We start from the raw sequence: 21,315 nt of genomic DNA, 5'->3' as shown, positions 1-21,315 counted from the left end.
ATGCTGTTATAATTACTTATATTTTTAGTAGTCTAATCTTATCTGTCTATTCAGCCCACTTCTACTCACTGTTGAGTTAATAGTCCATAGAAAAGTTCCTTTACCGATTTTTCTAAGGTTGGCGGCCGGGGGACCAGGATGGTGTATAAATCTAACATTTCAATGGACTAATATGCTCCCTCTGCGCTTGTCTCATCCATGAAATCTTTCATTGACATCTTATATCTGTAGCAGAAGTTTGACTTTTACGATAATTCGCATCGCCAGAATCTCACGTCTCAAAAAAACATTTTCTTCTTTCTTATCACATAAATAAGTAATATGTAGTGGTAAGTGTAACGTTAAATGGCATTTAAATTGGTAAAGTTAAATACAATACAAAGTTATTTTATTAAATATTTATTTAAAAACTATATTTACATAATTTACAATCTAAAATATCATTTGAACATCAAGATGTAAAATTGTAACGTTAATATCTTACAAAAGAGTTCTTAATTATAAATAAAATATTGGAAATTTCAGAGGACATCGAGTAAATACTTAAATAGATTACATCAGTTTAAAGTATGCTTTATAAATACAACAGACTTATAAACATCGCAATGTCAATATTTATATAACTTAAACACTAATTAATGTTAAGAATACGCTTGATTACATATTTTAAATAGTTTACAGAATAAATCAATAATATTTCGCGTACCAAATATAAATATTTATCAGGCAATAAAAACTTTAGTATTTTTATTAAACGGCTTCTAAGACACTATTATCTACTTGTTAGGGCCAAATCAAAGTATCTAATTTACATAGCAGGCCCATAAATAAAACACCTGAGTGAAAATATTTCCATCATTAATATTTATTTCTATATGAAGATGATACGGCAAATGTGGCCATTTCTATTACGAGTTTTTTAATTAATTATAATCATATTCTATACGAGACTGGGCTAAGTTATAACTGTTTACTAAGCCCGCCTTACGCACTATCAGTTACCCGCGAGAGCGGTTGGCCGCGCGGTTACAGACTAGTATTCGACCATTTACGGCGGTTAAGTTGTAGTTTAAAACCGGTTGCATATTATACTGTAACCGCGCGGCTAACTGCTAGTGCATAAGGTGACTAACACATAAATAAATCAACGTGAATAAAAAATATGAACGGAAACATAATTGTATAATATTTTTGGTAAATATTTAGCCGTTCGCCGGGACGCGTTGTGCGTTATCAAGCAAGTCATCGGCCAGTATAATAAGGCTACTAAATAAAAACTATATAAACGAATATATTCATTAAACATAACATTTTCTTATTATTTATTTCCTTATTTATACATAGGGTCAACTGATAACTTGTATTACTCTTAAAATGTAACATTTCACATTTTTTAAGCGACGCAACCTCTACACGGGCCGTTACAAACATGCGTACTACGTCATGTCATTTTATCAGATTCTTTCGCTCGCACTTACATCAAATACCTATGATTATTTTGATTATGACATAGTCCGTTTGCAATTAATTATCTGAGTACAATAGCCCTAGTAGGTAATCAAAAGGATATGCAATTTCGACAAAGACACGCATTTTATCTCTTCAAAATTGCATTTTCAATTTGTATTGAAATGAAAAACATTCTTAAGAATATTTGAACACTTTAGTGTAAATGAATAGTAGGTACTAAACAAGTTTAATTTGTGATGTTAAAATCGCAAGTTAAGTGAATAACATGCACTTATTATCGTTATTGCGGTTCCTTACATATACCGCAAGTGCGCATGAAAATAATACTTTCATATAGACATTATTTAAAATTAAACTCCCCATAAATGCAACCGTATGTCTCATACTAAAAACAATAGTATTATTATATAATTGGAATTAAATAAACAAATATATAATGAACATCGAAAAAAAACAGGTTAGTCTGCAAAGACGGTTTATAAATTCCCATATTTAAATTATTTAGTCAAAAGAATACAAGATTAAGGGGCCGTTTAGTCACTTCTGAATAAATATTGTTTAGAGATGAAGTGAAATTCTGTCAGACTTTGGGCCAGTTTCACGGTTAATAAGCTGCGGATAGCTAACCAGAAAATATAAGCAACAGTACTGCCAATATAATATCTACTTGATAAGCAAACCAATACTTATTCAGAAGTGCCCAAACCAGTCGTAAATCGAATACCTACATTTCTGACATTAATATACCAAGGCGGTTATTACAAACGCTACCTAATGCTAAGGATATAGGTAATAAAGGTCCACTTTCACACTCATCACTCATCACACGAAGCACAAGGGTTAAACACTGGCAGGTAGATTGAACAGCACCGAAAGCCGAAGTCCTCATTTCTTGAACATATCGCATCTCCAGTACACAACGAACTCACCATATGAGGTTCATATTAGAGAAAACACAGCATTTTCAGATGACGGACCGAAGCGAGTAAACAGATTTTTTTTTGTTTTTATTAGCATTCATCATCCCATGTTTTGCTTTTTACCTTCTTAAATTACGAAATGACTTTTTCAACGTGGTAAACTCAAGGCCTAACCCCTCCCTCGTTAGGAGAAGAGACTCATGCCCCGCAGTGGGGCAGTAATGGGTTAAACAAGATCATCCATTTTGGGCCTTTCTATAAGTTAAACTTGTGTAACTTGGTTCAAAGCGATCCTACAACTTTTGTGCCATACTAACTATTGCTCCAATGGCCTAGCTCTAACAGTATATAGCCACTTATTTTGTTGGCCGGCACAAAAAAAAAGTCCCAAAAAATGTATGGAGCCTGACTGATCTCCTTTGTTTATTAGGGGAATCTCGAACTTCATTTGAGCCTCCGGTTTTCGCCTATCGGTCTGAAAGTGCGATATATTCAGGCATCCTTGTTGTAACATGTCGTTTAAAACGACACATTGTCAGTGTGTGAGTAGGAGGTGAAGTAATGTTGTTCTCATACGTGGTGCGGGCTGGCCACGCGCGGCGGCGTGAGGCCCAGGCGGTGCTGGCGCGCCGCGTGGTCGCCCGCCGCTGCTGCTGCTGCAGCTTCTAGCTGTGCTCGAAGTGCTACGAGCTCGCGGGTACGTTGGTATATTGGGTCCTGGAGAGAAGAGAGGTGGTTTGAAAATTTACATTCAAGAAGTTTCAATGTTAATGCTGTCATTTATTCTTTGTCGTTACTTTGGCAATAACCAGACTTTTATGTATAATCAGTAGATATGCCATTACAATATAACAATTTGCATTAAGGAACTTTCTTAAATCGTGAAGTTAAGAAATTGTCTTCACCTGAGAAAACGAACACTGGAACCCTAAACCTAGACTACTAAGAAATTATTATTATAAAATACTGATATCGCATTATTCGACTTGAAATTGACTATGAACTTTGATCTACAATTGCATATTATAGATTAAAGGCCAGCTTCTTCATCAAACCCCTATACTTTGGCTGTTAATTTTGATGAAGAAACTGGCCGTAAGAAGCAAAAGTAATTAGTATTATAATTATTGTACCTGTTGCCTCATAGTAGGGTTCCACCTACAATACAGCGCCTTCCACAGCTTGATGACCCTCAGCGAGGCGACAGGCACGAGCACGGCTTGCGGCCGCGAGTACGGGGAGGGCGGCGAGCTGGCGCCGAACGACGACGGGCCCCAGTACAGAGGGTTCAGGTACAAGTCCTGACGACTGTTGATGTACGACCACAGAGATACTGTCTTGGTTTTTACTTCTAAAACAAAATTACAAAAATGTTTTGACATTATTCCTGTTGACAGACCAGAAACACAGTAGGTATTTAAGAAACACGAGACCAAACAATGGACTATAATATAGCCCTAAGCCCACTGAAATTAAAATTTTTTAGGCCTTGCTTTTTCATAGGACACGATTTTCAATCAAATAGAAGCTTAAGTTTAAGTTTATGGGGTCGCCATCCTTACCCCTAGCCGCCATCTTGGAAAAACGGGTTGGGCCGGCAGCCATGGGTGTAATATTGATATGGGTTTTGTAACTAAGATTACCAATGTTGTTTCTATACAAGCATTTAATGAAGATTATGTATTGTCTAGTAAGTATGTAAGCAATCTAACACTTTCGTTTTAAACTAGTCTTTATACTGTTCAGCTATTTATAACGAAGTGGCGGCGACCTCAATAGGTAAAAATTATAAAATATATTCAATAGAATATTATTCTCTCTTGTCAGCGTACCTTCCTTAGCCCGTTCCCTCTCAGTATTAAAGAGGAATGTGCCAAATCTGCAAGAGTAGAGATGATCGACGATGGTGATGAGCAGTCGCTCGGTGAACTCGAAGGCGGTAGGGAACTGTTGCTGCAGCTGCCAGACACAGTCCACCCATTGTACGAACACTGGGGACCGATCCGCGTCTGAGTGACGCTCGTCACCGTGGCCTATACGCTGTGGAAGTAACATTTTATTAGTTTGTAGATTGTATGTCTTCAATGGTGTTGGTAGATTTTGAGGCTCTTTTCAAGAATATATAGGAGCTTTTTGTAGGCAGACCAAAATGGATTTGTTAAAAAAATATATACATAAAGCTGGAAGTTGAAAGTTGGTATTCATTTTGATATTGTTTCTCTTCGACGAAAGGTAACACTTTGTAAATGGAAACTGCTTGTTTCTGATGTTCAGTTACTTCTTCTTGAAGTCACATATCGGGGTCAACGATCACTTATCTTACCAACAGGCAGTTTTTAAGGTTACTTGGGATGAGTGGTAGCTAAAAGGTTACTCTAAGGTACATTTCTCACTTTGCTAATACAATAAATCTTACCAATTGGAATTTATGTCCGAACGAGAGCCACTCCTTCTCGATGAGTACTTCGAATCCTCGCAATGTTCTGTAGTAGGGGTCCAGCATGAGCATGGCGAGTGCAGTCAGTTGCGCTGTACGATCCCAGCCGTCCGAGCAGTGGACTAACACTGACGTCTTGTGGTTCTCCACCTGAGAAACGATAAGGTTTGAACAATTGATTTGATATTGAAGATTTATAAAATACTGATTGATTCGGTGGTTTGACTACTGATCTTAGTTCCGAACTCGATTTCCCAGGAAGGAAGAGATTTCTCTATCTCTGGTAACCGATTATTTGAATAATATTTAAACTTACAATTTCTTTTTGCAAAATGTAGTAACTTCAATTTTTTTTTTAAGGAAGTCAAGCGCATAGTTTGCAAAAGATTACCTTGTCAACAATTCTCACAGCACCCGCCAAAATACATTTGATATGTTTTAACCAACAGGTTGCTTCTATACCGCTGAACCACCTAGAAAAATAAATAAATTCATGAAAAAACAATATTAATCCATAATTAACGCTTTTTTAAATACAATTACTGCAGCGTTTTAAAATGACTGACAGCTTTTGTTTTAAGAATCTAGTTTATTTTTTGATCTAGCGAAATCATGTTCTATTCATCAACTATTATACAAAACACTCACTAGTCGATAAATCAAAAACAAGTAAATATTATCATTGAAATACAGGGTGTAAACGACGGTTAACCGAAAACTTCAGTGTTAATTTTGTGACACTAAATGCGCGAAATTTACTTCAACCATTTTTCTCGGAAATGATTGGTTCCCGAGTTAGTCATTTTTGAGCATTCAATGTATAGTGAACAACGCGATATATCTCCGCGCATGCCTACGAGATTTCTGGCGGCGGCGGCGCGCTGAGCGACGACATGTCGCGACGCGTCGTAGGTATCAAAATCAAAATCAAATCATTTATTCATTTAGGTCAAATGTTGACACTTACGATAGTCGTTACAATTACTGAATCTACCACTAGCTCGGAAAGAGGGTAGAGCCTTATGAGAAGAGCTAGCAACAAACTCACACACACTCTTTTCAATCGCCAAAAGTTTTACAATGTGGTTGATACAATAATTGATCATGCGAGGAGCTGCCAACAATCAGCGGTACGTACGCGTACCACCACGTCTATGCGCTCACTAGTATGTATTATTAGATAACAATCTCATGTATCGTTTATGGTAGGTATCGTAAGTACGCTCGTATGTTACAATAGCTCATAGTAAAATTGTAAGTAGGTAGATACCTACTTGGCTTACGTGAAATCAAACAATAATAGCAAAATGTAACCAATAATAAGAAAGTGCTAAAACGAATTGTTATCAATGTCTATCAACACGCAATTACCTGGTGTATGGCGAGAGTTTGAGTAGGTACCTTTGGATCCGGACGTACAGGTGCAGAGCACGCCGTGCACTTCCACGTGCTTCACCATACATAGCACATCAACATTTCTTCCTATTTACGAACACAACTGCACTTCGAAAACAATAACAACAAAAATAATAACAATAAAAACACTAACAGCTCAAAACCGAAACAATAACAAGTAATAATAAACAACAGTTCACACACGACACGACGAATAGGACATAACGAACGACACCGGTGAAGAGCTTCCGTCTTCCGCGAGCGAATTGCTCGAACTATCAAAGAGAGCCGCCGGCGCGGGCGCCTCTCCGCTCACTCGCGCCGCCCCTCGCCCGCGCCACCCGCTTCCTCCGCGCCGTCCGTGCGCGCGCCGCCGATTTGGTGACGAGCGACGAGTTAGGATCCCAGCGAGAGATTAGATTGAATAAAATATTGATGTGGCATTAGGTACTATTTTTACTTGTCACAGTTGTTACTCGTTGCATTGTAGTTTTATTCAAATACCGAATAACATTACAAACATTATTGATGTAAGTTTAAAATACCTACTTTGATATTAATTAACATAAAATCAGATTAAAGTAAATAAAATAAACACGAAACGTTTATTTAATTAAACCATAAAAAATGTAGGTACATAACAATGATAACAATCAATATCCATTAATATTCTTATCAGAGAAACTAACTTATCATAATTCATTATCCCCGGAGAATTACTTAGCATTCATTTTGTCGCATCCCATCTATGTAACATCCACGCGCGGTCGCGGCGTCACGCGTCACTACGGCCATCTACTTTTCGAGTCGCACCGCGCTTGTATGAATGAGCGTGTAAATATCGAATAGAATAATAAGTTTGCAAGAAAAAATAGAACAAAGCGACAATACTTGTTAAATTGTTTATTAGAGATTTTTATAGCGCTAAAGAATATCAATAGTATTTTTTGTCGTTCTGTATGTATTTGTACGTGTAATAATAATAAGATATCACACATTTTAAATCTTATTAATGTACCTTTTATCGGAGAGCGGGATAATTATGTCATTTTCATTTTTAACATAGAAGAACAAATACTAAGTAACGCTGCATACTAGTGAGAGTGAGGCTGACAGCTGTGTGCGTAATCGTGTCTGTGTGGCGCGCGTAGGTACGTAGACCGTCGCGGCCGGCCGCCGCCGGCGCGGTGTCGTTGGCCGCGGACAGCTGATAGCGAATTTATACGTTGTTTTAATCCATTGCTGTTTTTTGTGAAAAACAGTAATATGACGGATTTTTTCTCATATTCATGTTGCACTGTGTAGTATTAACGAAATAATACCGAAAAAAAATAAAAAAAACGCATAAAAAATCGGAAAAATCATGAAAAAAGCGATGAAAATTTTCAACGCCATAAGCACCAGAATCATGTCTAGAATCATTTTTTTTTCGTTTTCGGTAGCCTGTCTGTTACACCCTGTATATTGCACATAAACATTCAGTTCGCTCACCTGGTCTGATCTATTTGTGGGAAGCAGAGCTCCTTCAACTTGCGCAGACTCTCCCTCATCACGTGAATGTTGTGTATGTCTAGGAACACAAGGTCGGCGTTCTGGTACGCATCCTCTGATTCATAGCTGGAATATGATAACTTTACATTTGAAATTGTTAATTTCGATATGAATTTATTACCCGTTTTCTAGTTAAGTAATCCCGGGTACTATTTACTACCTAAATAGAAGCTATAGGTTGAGATGTTGTCAGGACTGGGACTCTACACACTCTAACGTTTTGTATTAGGTTTATCACGAAGCGAACATGCTATTACTCCGCTCCACGTTATGTGGTCAGTATTTACAAACAACTATCAATCAAACTTCACTTCAAATTAAATCTCTTTACAAGTACTTACGGTGAAAATATTAGGCGACTGATCTAGAGTAAGAATTTTACACATATTAAACGCTTAAGAGGACAAGATTAAATAATAGACAATCTCAGCTATCGATAATCCGTATCAAATAGTCATCTAACAAAGAACGAATTCTTGTTCTCGGAAACTTGCATAAAATCGAACAGTCACAGTCTGCTTATCGTTCAGTTTTGTGATCGGTGTCAAGGTGAAACCATGTTTATTCCATGAATCACAAAATAGAAAAATGAACTCTTATCTGACTTCCGGACTCTAAAGCGCACACCAGAATAAATATTTATGAAATGTCGCCTTTGGAATGATAACGGTGAAACATAGTTTGTTAGAAGAGTAAATATTATGTATACAGCTGCTATGTGGAATAACCGATATTATAATCCAACAAACTAGTCGATAGCTTTGTATGCAAGGTTTGCGGCTTGAGGTATACAAAATTAACAATTTAGAATACCATATATTACAGCTGACGATGACGGTGGCCTGATTTAAACAGTTTCTTTATTTTGGCAATACACAAAATTATTAATCATCATGTAAATAAAATGTGCGTACTAATGTATTTTTTGAGTAAGTAGTGGAAATATAATACCAGTTACGGACTAAAATAAAATAAAGACTGACTTATAGCTATAACACTTTATCCCGTAGTGTTAGGTTCTATATGACTGTACGAGGGTCATAAAATTCGATTGCCATATGAAACATGCATCATAATTGGCAGGTGGTTCATGTGTAATAATAGTGTATTGTATGTTTGTAAAACTAATCTTAGCTACTGAAGATTTTGTTTCCTACACATAGACATATATTACGTATCATTTCAAATGATGATGTATTTTTAGAATCATCATGATTGATTACTCATTCCGAATAGTACCCTTAAAGACATCATATTATATCAATGTTTAGTCAAATATAACAGATAGAATGCTTTCTTAAGTAATTACATCAAAATGATAAACCATTTGCAGATTTTGGTAGGAATAGGCTATCCATGAATGTTATAGAAAGGGAATAAGGATAAATTGTGAGATAATATTAACACACCCAGCAGATAGGATAGTGCTTGTTTTAAGTTAGTAAACAGTAGATAGATAGAGTATTGAAACCGACCGTATATCATCATCGATGTCACTTACCCTCCTCCTTTAGCCTTATTAGCGACAGCATTGGCAGTGGGCCGCGCGTCCATAATAAACAGTTTATGTGCTTGCGCGTTAGCATCCATTATCAGCTGTATGTAACGTTCATCTTCGCGGCTGCGTTTACCACTCACCTGTAGAACATACAATTTTTTTTCTTTATACAGGGTGTCCCAAAACTCAACGATAATCCGTGACAGGATGAAAGGCCAACTCATACCGGCTATAGGAAAAATAAAAAAAAAATTCCATATCACTTAGTTCAGCAATAATAGACACTTTTCAAAAAAGTTAAAATTCCACACCCTTGGTCGCATTTTCAAGTCCTGTGATCAACAATGTCACAATTTCGATGTGTTTTTTAGAATTTCGTGATCTTAATGAAATATGCTATTAATCGTATAACAAATTAATGCACAAAACATTCTTAATTCAATAAAAAAAGTTAAGTTTTAGTGAGTCATCTTTCTCAAAAATATCGTTAGTCAACTTTGACGCTTCATACTGAAAAAAAAATGTACTACACTACCCTTGGCAAGTTATTTCAAAAGTTGGCGCATTTAATCAAGATTTCAAAATGGTATAACACTTGCCACTTTTTTTGCCACAAAAAATGTTATTTTTATTTGAACGAAGAGTATCCTCGTAGATGGATCGGACGCAGTGGCACAATTTTATGGCATCCTCGTTCCCCCGATCTAAATCTAGTAGATATTTTTTACTGGGAATGCATAAAAGAAAAAGTCTATTCAAAATCAATACAAAATCTATCAGAACTTGGCCAGAAAATTGACACAGGGTCAGAAGAAATAAATGCAAGGAATTTTGCTTGACTGGTGAAAAAATCTTTTCTACGTCTTTGCAGAGCCTGTATTCGTGCCAGAGGAAAGCAATTATTTTTAGTAAAGAGGTAATTGAGTCAGTCCATAACAAATATTTAATGTAATAAACATAATAGGTTATAATATTTAAAAAAAAAACAATGAACGAACCATCGATCTTTTTTAATTATTCTCTTTAATTTAAAGTAATTCCGAATTGTTTTCCTCTAGCGTGAATTCAGGCTCTGCAACGCCTTACAAAAGACCTTTGCACCAGTCAATCAAAATTCCTTGCATTTATTTCCTCTGACGCTGTGTCAATTTTCTGGCTAAGTTCTTATAGATTTTGTATTGATTTCGAATAAACTTTTTCTTTTATGCATTCCCAGTAAAAAATATCTACTGGATTTTGATCGGGAGAACGAGGATGCCATAAAATTGTACCACTGCGTCCGATCCATTTGCGAGGATACTCTTCGTTCAAATAAAAATTACATTTTTTATGGCAAAAAAAGTGGCAAGTGTTATACCATTTTGAAATCTTGATTAAATGCGCCAACTTTTGAAATAACTTGCCAAGGGTAGTGTAGTACATTTTTTTTTTCAGTATGAAGCATCAAAGTTGACTAACGATATTTTTGAGAAAGATGACTCACTAAAACTTAACTTTTTTTATTGAATTAAGAATGTTTTGTGCATTAATTTGTTATACGATTAATAGCATATTTCATTAAGATCACGAAATTCTAAAAAACACATCGAAATTGTGACATTGTTGATCACAGGACTTGAAATTGCGACCAAGGGTGTGGAATTTTAACTTTTTTGAAAAGTGTCTATTATTGCTGAACTAAGTGATATGGATTTTTTTTTTTATTTTTCCTATAGCCGGTATGAGTTGGCCTTTCATCCTGTCACGGATTATCGTTGAGTTTTGGGACACCCTGTATAAAGATGGACCGAGGGGACTGGATACTCAGGGGATACTCAGCAGTGGGACATAGAAACAGGCTAAATAATAGAAAAAATATATATAAAAAGTAGTATTTCCCCTCTTTATGTAAAACGGCCTGAAGGTAGGGTGAACTTATGTTTTTCCCCGCGCAGTATCAGACGGAGTTAACTGCCATTTATCAGTCGATTAGCTTACACAAATATCGTGTAGGAATGGTACGTTGCTTTGCTCAACATGCTACTCAATTCCGAAATCTGTCATAATTTTATAGTTGAAGTAGATTCTAAGAATCTAGGCTAACGAGGTATTTGCAGAATAAGTTAGTTAATTGAATGAGTATCAATGATAAGAAAATTATATACTACGAATTAAATAATGAATTTTTATTAACATTAATACGTCATACGTAGTTCAATAAATTAATGAGTTCTGGCAAAAGTAATCAACTAACGAGCTTCACAGGTTACCTTAGTCATTATAGCAGTGACCTGGTATTCAAAGCCGCAATTAGACCATAATATAAAGGACTAGTACCACATATAGTTCTTTGAAAAAAATAAGTACAGGAATTCCCGCAGAAAATTACGGGAATAACAAACGTAGGTGTAGACCTGCATTGCGTCAATGATGAATAATAAAAAATACTAACGGCCAGTGACGCACGATTACTCAGTTTGTAACAATTAGAGACTTGCCTTCAGACCGGAAAAAAACAAACTGCGGTTGTAAATTGATTAGAAATTAGGTGCGACCTTGCCTATCTTGGTGTATTTCATGATATTGAAATCGGTTTGCTGTGTAATAGGTACCTGTAGTCGGCTGTAGTACATTAATCACGGGTTATTTATAAGTTTCCTTAAGTGTCGAACGGGTATTTCTATAAATGCAGCAAAGGATAATGCCCTTTGCAATGGCTTTATTTAAAGTGTTTTAGGCTTTAGTTTAAGTTATATTGCATCGATTTATTTATTACTTGCCTAAACATTGTTGTTAGTCAACTAGTAAACCAAGTTTATTTCTTAAATAGAATCAATGCATACTTAACTGCTTTTACCAACTCCATTAAACTATAATTCTATACTCAGATTCAGAAAAACTTTATCCTTAATAGATCTTTCTCTCAAGTCTCAGCCTAGCCTTTCTTTCAACTACGGTGGAGTCGGCTTCTAGTCTCGCCGGATGCAGCCGAATACCAGTATTTTATTTGGAGGATAGTCTATCCGACCTAAACAACCCAGATCCCTGAATTATAACATTATACCACTCACTTTCAAGTGTGCGACTACTGATAATGATTGTCAAAGATCTTTAAAAATGCCAAACAGGGCCTCATCCTTAAATAGACCACTATAAGAAAAAAATACTTATCCACTTACCCCAACCAAAGGCTGGCTACATCTCGTAATAGTAGCTTGTGAGCTAGGGTGTATCCATGCGAGCACGGGTATGCGTCCTCTGGACCTGAATGTTGCTACGGCACGCAACAGGTCATCGTTGGCGGCCGCCGGGACAGCCCATACGGAGGGATAGCTGTCACACACCTCGTACTTGTCGTTGATACGAGTAATACGCCACATATCGTTGTTGACACCCTAGAAAAAATATTATTGTTATGAGCCTATATAGTCCCGCAGCTGGGCAAAATCCTCGCCCCCATAGCTTATAACTGCAAATGAATAAACTAAAAATATATCATATGTTTTATGAAATATAGACTATTGTCAAATACAGGATTTTGATCTGATTTTTATTGAAGTGTTAGAAATATTGGTAAGACTTCAATTATTATTTTGAAACTCTTTTGTAACTGATGATTTTTTGGAGTTCCAGATAACCGCCTGTCTGCTGGTACTGGGAACCTTATTCATGATCTGGGTATAAGAGTATTTGCATTAGTTTGTAGAAATACTAATATAATTTATCAAACAAAATTTAAAAACAAGAAATTGTATAAGTATAGACCAGAATTTCAATTTTTGTTTTGTACATGAGAGTTTCAATGTGTCTGTCATCATTGGAATGTATTACAATCATAAAAAATTAACAAGAATTCTGTGGTCTGAACATGATTCTTCACATTTTATACAAACAATAACTTGACCTGTAATTTAGCAGAGAAATTGAGCACAGTTGTGGTTTGAGATATTAACATTATTTTCTATATAAAATGACTTTACAATTTCTAGAAATTAGAGCAGTAGATTCATACATACCATCCTTCTAAGTTCAGCGATAGGTTCATAAACATGCCAGCCATCTTCGGGAAAACTCTCCGAGTAACTAAATGCAAATAATGGCAGTCTATGTGACAGTGGGAAGGCAAGCTGCTGTAATTTCTCAAATATGCCACGTCTTGAGTGATTCTCTTGTTTGTGGGCAAATCTTAAGTTTCTCATATCCTGAAAATAAAATAAAAGTTTTAAGGACACATTTGTTTATTAGAGTTTCATATTCTTTAGTTTTAAACTGTGCTGTTGGTTAGTGTTATGAACTCAAAGCAAGGCTCATCTTTTTGACTAAAGCCCCAAAGGTTTTCAGCAAAATTATATATTTTTTTTGTAGTTTAAGTTACCTTACCTTACAAAATATTTCAATGCCATATGAATTTTCTCCTTTTGAAGATGCTCCACCAACTTTTTCGATTCTTGATACCTAAAGAAAGAGTCAATATTATGTAAAATGAATTTTGTATTATTTGTTATGAGTCACTAGTTTTGACATGTGTGAGGAATCCATAACATTCCTGAATACAATGTAACTTATGATTGTTACAATACTAATTGTTGTTTGATAATTATTTCAGTGTATGATTCAGAAATTTTAAAGTACAACAGTCAAGGTTCAGAATGCAACAGATAACAATAATTCTGATAACTGTATTAAATTGACATATTTCTGATGCTAATATTCAGTCAGTTGTGAACAGTACAAAGCTTTTATTGGGGATATTGGGATATTGGGATTATTTAGATATCATTTAAGCATGGCATAGCATAATTTTTGCCTTCCTAACAGTGACACCTGCAGAAAAAATGTTGTATACATAAAAAATCACAAGATTTAGACTAATAGTAGTTATTGCATGATAATTATTTTAAGTAGTATCACATCAATAGTTACAATTGTTCTTATTAGAAAATGTTATCAAATCATAACTTACAACACCCAATGGTACACTGAGAGTGCTCTGTAGTGCGGCTGTATCAGTAGGCCTGAAGTGTAGCTGATAATTTGTCACTTTTAGCACTCCCCGAGAAGGACCACTGTAAGGACACAAGTATGTCACATCTCGGGCCACACTCATCACTTTTTCTCCATCCAGCAAATGTATATCTCCGAGGACATGAGGCTGCAATGCAATAATTATACAGTGAATACCAAAAGCTGAACATTGTATCCAAATACTCTGGTAGCAAGTGAGACTCTTATGGTCAGACTTGAATTATACGAGCCTTGGTCAATTCCTGGTGCTGCCTGTGACTGTGGATGCAGTTGATAAATAAACAAATATGAATAGTTCTACTTTTACTCATGGCAACAACAGGAAAGTTCCACTAAAATTACTGAACAGGAGCGCACAGCAATGACTAATCGTAAGCTAAAACTAAGTTACAGGAAGCAGGGAGGCAGCTATTATAAAATTCAATAAGAATAAATTAATCCTTTTAGGAAACTTACGGAGTCTTGTCCGTGTTTAGAATTCAATGAACTCGATTTTGAGTCCGAGTCCAGCGAATCAGAACTAGCATTTTTTGACAGGGAGAAGTCCGAATTTAACAACTCAGAACTATTGTGTTTATCCATTGTTTACAATATTTAGCTGCTAGAATACAAGATATGATTATCTTAAATCAAATTGCAAATATTTTTTCAGTCGTAAACATAAAATTATAGAAATATGACAGACGTACGACTTTCAATAATTTAGTTCATTCAACGTCACTATTGAATGAGTGAAATATTTTTTTTTTGAATGAATGTTTCTAAAGTAGTATTATAAAAAAAATATATGTTGCAGAAGTTTTTATAAAATAGTAGGGACGTATGGTGGATGTAATAATAAATATTTTACAGGTATTGTTTCATTTTGTTCCAATGAGTTAACTGTTTTGTTTATAACTCATTGTGTGGGGGTTGTCACTTCAAATACCAAATCCCTAATTCAAGTTCAGCTTTGTCTATGAACACTTCCGCTTACGATTAATGAGTGACTTTCTGTCAAAGGGGTAACATTTTTTTGAAATAAGCGCCTTTTCCACATAACAATAATATCGAAAAAGCATTCTATGGTTACTATGGTACATAACTTAATTGATAAGACTGGTTAAGCTACATACAGTAGTTTGTAGTTAAGTCAGCCTTTTGCCTTTATAACAATATTTTTAAAGTTTTAAAATGAAGTTCCCCGTTAGTGTAAAGCAAAGTACTTATTTAGCTTATAAGCAAAAAGAAGGTATAGAACCGGAAAGAAAAATAAAGTCTGAAGCATTTGATTGGGATTGCAATATACCGAAATCACTTGTTTCACTTTGTATTGAACAACTATCGGAAAATTGGATGGGTCGGTATTATTTTTTTTCTTTTAATCTCAACTTCTGTAATCAATGTTAAGTTGTAGATGAAGGTGGCGAAACTATCGATATAATTTGGTTTAATTACCATAATGTTTATTTCATTCACAGGCTACCCTAAGTTAGAAGATTTGATTGCTAAGGATCGTGAATTATTTTTACAAATATTAGATACAAATGTGCCACTACAGATATTAGTCGACAATATTAAAAGTGATATATTTTGGAAAAGATGTTATGAGTCCAAATTTTCTGATTCACCGCTTGTAGCTAGTGATGAAAAATGGATTAATCTTTTTATGGAACGACATTTTGCTGATATTTTAGAAAATATGAACCCACGGCAATATGACCCTGAAAAGGTAAAAGACACAGGAATCTGAAAAGTAAATCACGATAACTTTTAAATTAAAAAATATAAATTGTTGTATGTTGTACAGGTAACTATGTTGGTGAAGCTTTGTGGTCCATACATTCAAAAACTATCAATACGTAGTTTGATTCCATCGGATATTCCTGTTCAAAGAATGGCCTCACCCGAGATGGCACACTTAGTGACCAGCCAGCCAATTAATGGAAAACCTCAAAAAAGCAACGAAGTTATTTCTAGAGGTGAGAATAGTGATATTCTTGAAATAATAAGACTACTTTATCCCTTCAATGAAAGCGAAAAGTAACACAATGTTACATATTTCAGATCACATATCTTTGCATGCAGCTTTAGGAAGCTTATCAAACCTTGTTGAATTACACCTTACGTATCAATTACGATCCATTGGAGTGGAGTACCGCCGAGATCAGTTTCAATTCACTAATAATGATGCAAGAAATTTAGCACGAGGACTAGAGAAGTGCGGCCAATTAAGAATCCTGAGGTATTTTGATTGCGTACAATTATTAATATCAATATATTGCTCGATTAATACAACACCAATTGCTCCTTTACAGAATCACTAGAAGTGATATGAATTGCCAAAGAGTGAAATACATCCTACGCGGGCTTTCAGACAACTTAAACTTAGAAGTGCTTGATTTTAGTCACTGTAAGATAGGTGACGAAGGCGCGTCATCGATCGGTAAATTTATAATGAGACGAGATTTACTTCGAAACCTTATATTGGCGGATAACGTTTTTGGTACGGCTAGCTTTTTAATCTTTTCTTTTTTACCACAGAATATGATTAGTTGTTTTCTAGTATAATAATTCATTTTTTGATTTTACTAGGCCCTCCTGGCATCGAGAGCATTTCGCATGCTCTTAATCATTCGGGGTGCGGAGTTCGCACTCTAGATTTGAGACTGAATACTAGACTTGGTTCAGAAGGAATCGCACATGTAGCAGTAGCTATAGCAAGAGGATGCAATTTGACGAGGTTATATTTATTTACATTAAAATTTTAGTCTGCCTTGTATTTTTCATGAACTATGTGTATCTTGAACATATATATTTCATATATTTGTTCAAGATACACATAGTTCATGAACATATACCTACTATATGAACTATATTTTAACAGCTTGAACATATCTGGATGTGGTATAACACCAGGGCCGTTGCTTAAACCTCCAACTGGGGTATGGTCGACTACTAGCGCAGAAAATCCCCCCACATGTGGTGATTTATTAGCTAGAGCAATTGGATTAGTGAAGACACCTCTGCGTTCACTTGACCTGAGTGTGAATAATATTGGTTCAGTAAGTTTTTAATGTTAAAGACATTTTAAAAAATTGGGTTTCCTATTTATGTAGCATAATACACTTTTCATATTTTTTCAGCCATGTGATATCACACTATCGAATGCCATTTGCTTGAGCTACATAGTTGATCTTAACTTAAAAAGGTCTGGTATGAGTTCTATGGCGACATCTATAGCCGAATCTGCAGCTGCGGCACAGAGACTGAGAAGGGAAGCTGAAAAGGGTATGAGGTTTAAGAGAAGTGCAGGAAGACTTGTGCAAGCTAGGAGAGTGGCAATAGGAATGAATATTGGTAAATAGATAAAATCAACAACTATTTATATGATTATCTTTAATTCAATAGTCATACTTACAATTAAAAAATCACCGTTTTGTTGAGCATAACCTCGTCAAAATCTTCATATTTTTCAGATACTGATACAATACTGCTAGCTCAACAATTGTCTGCCCGTCCTTCTATAGTATCCGTTGCATCAGAAGAAGGAACATACAACATACAAACTCAACCGTTACCTTCTGATTTTGGATTCATTCCAGCATTTAAGGTAGCGAAATACTTAATAACATATATAAAGTATGCGTTATAATAATAATATGTCGTTAGAGATTACTAATTTAATTACGTTTCTATTACAGAGTCCATTACCATCCTCAAGAGCTTCTTCTATCACTGGTCCACCTACTTCTAGACGATCTAGCCATCACACCATTTTAGAACCCGTTAAAGTAAGTTCTACCCAGTAAATTTCTTAAACCAACCAATAGATTAATGTTAAAAATTAATTAAACATAATCACATTTTCAGGAGGTTAGGCGTACGGCACTAGTTCGTCGTGGATCGGATGGTTCTTTACTACAACCTCGAAGCGCCAATTCTCAAAGACATATCAAAATATTTGTTTCCTAAGTAAAATATTTACATTGGTTTGTGTGCTAATAAAAATGGATGATGTTCTTGTGTGTATATTTTTTCCTGGTTTTATTGGTAAATTCTCATTACTTGGCAACATTATCCAGAGACAAGTAGCAAACCTGCTCTTTTGCTTTTCGAACTTCCGTCCGTCACTCGATCAGTTTGCAATGTAGCCAGTCTTTCGAAATGTCATGTCAGTCAGCCATGTTTATTTCTATAGAATGTGTTTTGAAATGGTGGTAGTGATAAAAAACAACTTATTAGTGGAATTATTTTCGTAATTAAATTTGTTATCAACTGTAGTGTTTTAGTGAAGCTTCAATGTGTTTTTTTGTGTAAGTGAGGATTCTATTGCCGTGAAAATGAATTGGGGTATTGAGCTTTGGGTAAGTGACTACGACGTTAAAAATTCCGTGTCGGTTGTCTGACAAATTGTAAATTGTATAGTTACTCTTGTTATGAGCAAACGTATGTTATATATACCTATGATTTGCTAAGGAACTCTCATTATTGTTGTAACTCAGTCGTTTTCCTACGTTTACACGTTATCTTTTTAGAAACAGTAAAGATCTCGAGTAGAAAGTTGATGATAGTTTTCTTTGAGTTCGCAAATAAGATTAGCATATATTACTGAACTCGACAAGAATCCAAACATGATTCAGGCGCAAGATTTAGATGCGGTTGAAAAGTATATCACATTTTTGACTGTAACTCTAATAAAAAGGTTTTCATTTTCGGATATAATGGTAACTATTGTTTAAACCTAAATTTAAAAATACTAGGGATTAGGTATCTAACATTACTCTAAATAAGATAATAAATCCTTTGGAAATATGATTAATAGAGCCGGTTACCTATTTTCTTTTTATAACCTTTACCAGGATATTTAGTGATAAAAAAGCATAACAAACACTTCACTTAAAAAGTTAGTACTATGGTGTAGACTAAAATATTTTAAGAGGTAGATAACTAAAGTTATTCACAAACTTTTTTATTTAAAACTATAAATTCCGAAATTTTCACATAATAATACAATGTAAATAATTATAGCTTTAGTCATTAAAGCTTATTATACCTATGACCATTGTACATGAAATATTTTTATTTTATTTTTCAACCGAAAGTCATTATTCATTGGCAAGAAATATTAATAGTACAAAATATTAGAAACTGTGTAAATGTGTAAACAGGTATATTTTATAAGGTGGTATGTACATTCAAATAATTTTATTGCATTGTATAACCACCTATGTAATAACCATATCTAATATTTCCTTAGTAATTATCAGTTTGGTAATTATGTTTAGACATATCCAAAATACTTAATTACTCAAGAATGCTGATGATTCACAGTATCTATCATCCTCAAATATTCCATTAAGCTTTGTGTTTATGGTATCATTTGGAAAAAATATGATTCATAAGTTGGTCATTATACATTCTGCCTTAGTATGCAGTACCCTTGTGTTTCAGTGTCAAGTTATTAAATTGTATGCCATGATAAATAGGGCAGTGCATGCATATGATATGATTTTATTAGGTGCTATGTTTGCTTTCGGAATACTAATGATTTTAATTATATTTTGCATACTATATCGCATGCCATAAGTTGTATGACATTGTTAGTATAGGTTGAGTGTATGGGTACGAGTCAGAAATAACATAGTTTCAGATGAGGTTTAAAAAATGCTTGGGGAATTCAATGAATGTGACTTGTAATGTGAAAAGGGGAACCCTGTTATAGTGTAACTCATTATACTTAAGGACAATGGGCAAATCAAATACTTATAAAGTAAAATGTTATAAATCACCTGTAATAGGTAGAGAAGTACAGAAAAATGAGAATATTTTCAAGTTTGAAATAAGAATATTTCAAAGTTATATTAGGTATGTTTGCTACCTACCTACCTAATTTAAAAGAAGGTCTATCCCTAAATTGGCTAACTGCCTAGATATGATATGTAGAGATAACCATCTCATTTTACTTCTTTATTTCCAATGGGCTTTTATTTTATATATAACGTACCTATTAAGGTCTGTGTATTTAGGAATAGCTCAGACATACCTATTATACCTAATTTACTTTGTTCTCAATTCCAAATGTTAACAATGGATACTGAAACAAACTATGAGTCTACCACTATATTGTGTGCTAATTTACTCTTCTGCACATGAATAGATATTTCTGATAAATAATGCCATCCATTAATGATTCTAGAGCAGCTTTTAAATGCCCACATCGTAATGTTTACACAGATTGCTATGGAAAACATCAATATTTTCTTATTCATTGAACTCAATTTGATCCAATTGCAGATATTGAAGACCTTGACAAAAGAATCAAACATATTGTCAGACTGTTAAATCATTTCATTATTTATAGGAAGGTATATTAGTAGGTTCTTATAAAAATAAAATCTACTTACCTAGGTAGGTACAATTGTGAGTTAGGTAGGTGTAAATTCTCAAAAAGTGGATTGACACTCCTTTATTGCGACCTAGATAATTTGTAATAATGTTATTAGTGATTCATTGTCAAATCTCTCTTTTATTAGGTCTAGGGCGTCAACTAACTTTTTTAATGGTCGAGTCGACCGACTCTTAGCTCGGACAGTAAATAGCGAAGATTGACGTCGGGTTCATCGTCCTCCGTACGCGTACAGAGACACAGTTTATGTCGCTGATACTGTATCTATTTGGATCTATAAGTGTGCGAGAGTGGTCAGTGTTGGCAAGCTGCAAGGCCGGTGGCTGCCCGCATTCCGCTCGACTTGCTGCCTAGTTGTGAAATGGTCCATTCGTTGCTTACCTATCACATGGGTACACAGATGGGTTTGCGATGTAGAAAGATCAAGCTTATTTATTCATTTGATTTAAGAAAGTGAAATTTTCGCCTTGTTTCGGTATACGGCTATAAAATAAGACTGCACAAAGTCAGTCACTTTGCAAGGCTGCGCTAATTAGGTAGTAACCGCTTTTATAATATCCACATTTATAGCTCTTACCTGAGAGAAAGTTATGCATGTTTTACATAAGTATTTTCTTATTTATAATACTTTAAAAACCGAGCTGCTACCATT

General features: G+C 34.9%; 3 protein-coding genes across 6 annotated transcripts in view; 2 read left to right on the top strand and 1 right to left on the bottom strand.

The window, feature by feature from the left end:
- Positions 1-392: 392 nt before the first annotated feature.
- Positions 393-14,979, bottom strand: mtm (phosphatidylinositol-3-phosphate phosphatase). The gene is made up of 12 exons (XM_076130753.1): positions 14,732-14,979; positions 14,214-14,402; positions 13,631-13,705; positions 13,267-13,452; positions 12,430-12,645; positions 9,275-9,411; positions 7,714-7,839; positions 5,219-5,300; positions 4,807-4,977; positions 4,223-4,430; positions 3,524-3,741; positions 393-3,107 (listed from the first exon to the last, which is right to left on the bottom strand). The coding sequence occupies exons 1-12, from the start codon at positions 14,855-14,857 to the stop codon at positions 2,961-2,963; spliced, it is 1,881 nt and encodes a 626-aa protein (XP_075986868.1). The 5' UTR covers positions 14,858-14,979; the 3' UTR covers positions 393-2,960.
- A 1,166-nt stretch (positions 14,980-16,145) lies between these two features.
- On the top strand, positions 16,146-18,229 carry LOC142978473 (uncharacterized). Its single transcript, XM_076122943.1, has 9 exons — positions 16,146-16,236; positions 16,322-16,499; positions 16,573-16,760; positions 16,850-16,997; positions 17,142-17,319; positions 17,401-17,614; positions 17,734-17,867; positions 17,959-18,048; positions 18,128-18,229. The coding sequence occupies exons 1-9, from the start codon at positions 16,152-16,154 to the stop codon at positions 18,227-18,229; spliced, it is 1,317 nt and encodes a 438-aa protein (XP_075979058.1). The 5' UTR covers positions 16,146-16,151.
- Positions 18,230-18,386: 157 nt separating this feature from the next.
- Cip4 (formin-binding protein 1-like Cip4) overlaps positions 18,387-21,315 on the top strand; it is a 36,044-nt gene continuing 33,115 nt past the window's right edge. For all 4 annotated transcript variants that reach the window (XM_076130742.1, XM_076130733.1, XM_076130725.1 and 1 more), the window contains exon 1: positions 18,387-18,621. In XM_076130742.1, the coding sequence (XP_075986857.1) occupies positions 18,598-18,621 (24 nt within the window). In that variant the 5' untranslated portion in view covers positions 18,387-18,597. The remainder of the gene's footprint in view (positions 18,622-21,315) is intronic.

Source organism: Anticarsia gemmatalis, chromosome 2 (genome assembly GCF_050436995.1).
Source record: "Anticarsia gemmatalis isolate Benzon Research Colony breed Stoneville strain chromosome 2, ilAntGemm2 primary, whole genome shotgun sequence".
In the NCBI taxonomy this organism is placed as follows: Eukaryota; Metazoa; Arthropoda; class Insecta; order Lepidoptera; family Erebidae; genus Anticarsia; species Anticarsia gemmatalis.
The sequence above is the reverse complement of the archived record's forward strand: the minus strand, read 5'-3'. Positions and strand labels throughout refer to the sequence as shown.

Excerpts from the sequence above, each read along its gene's own strand:
- LOC142978473 (XM_076122943.1), top strand. The coding sequence starts at position 16,152 with ATGGCCTCACCCGAGATGGCACACTTAGTGACCAGCCAGCCAATTAAT. Across the intron at positions 16,500-16,572 it reads GGCCAATTAAGAATCCTGAG|AATCACTAGAAGTGATATGA; the intron begins GTATTTTGATTG and ends GCTCCTTTACAG. Across the intron at positions 17,615-17,733 it reads GGCAATAGGAATGAATATTG|ATACTGATACAATACTGCTA; the intron begins GTAAATAGATAA and ends CATATTTTTCAG.
- mtm (XM_076130753.1), bottom strand. The coding sequence starts at position 14,857 with ATGGATAAACACAATAGTTCTGAGTTGTTAAATTCGGACTTCTCCCTG. Across the intron at positions 13,706-14,213 it reads TCAGTGTACCATTGGGTGTT|GTATCAAGAATCGAAAAAGT; the intron begins GTAAGTTATGAT and ends CTCTTTCTTTAG. Across the intron at positions 7,840-9,274 it reads AATAAGGCTAAAGGAGGAGG|CTATGAATCAGAGGATGCGT; the intron begins GTAAGTGACATC and ends ATCATATTCCAG.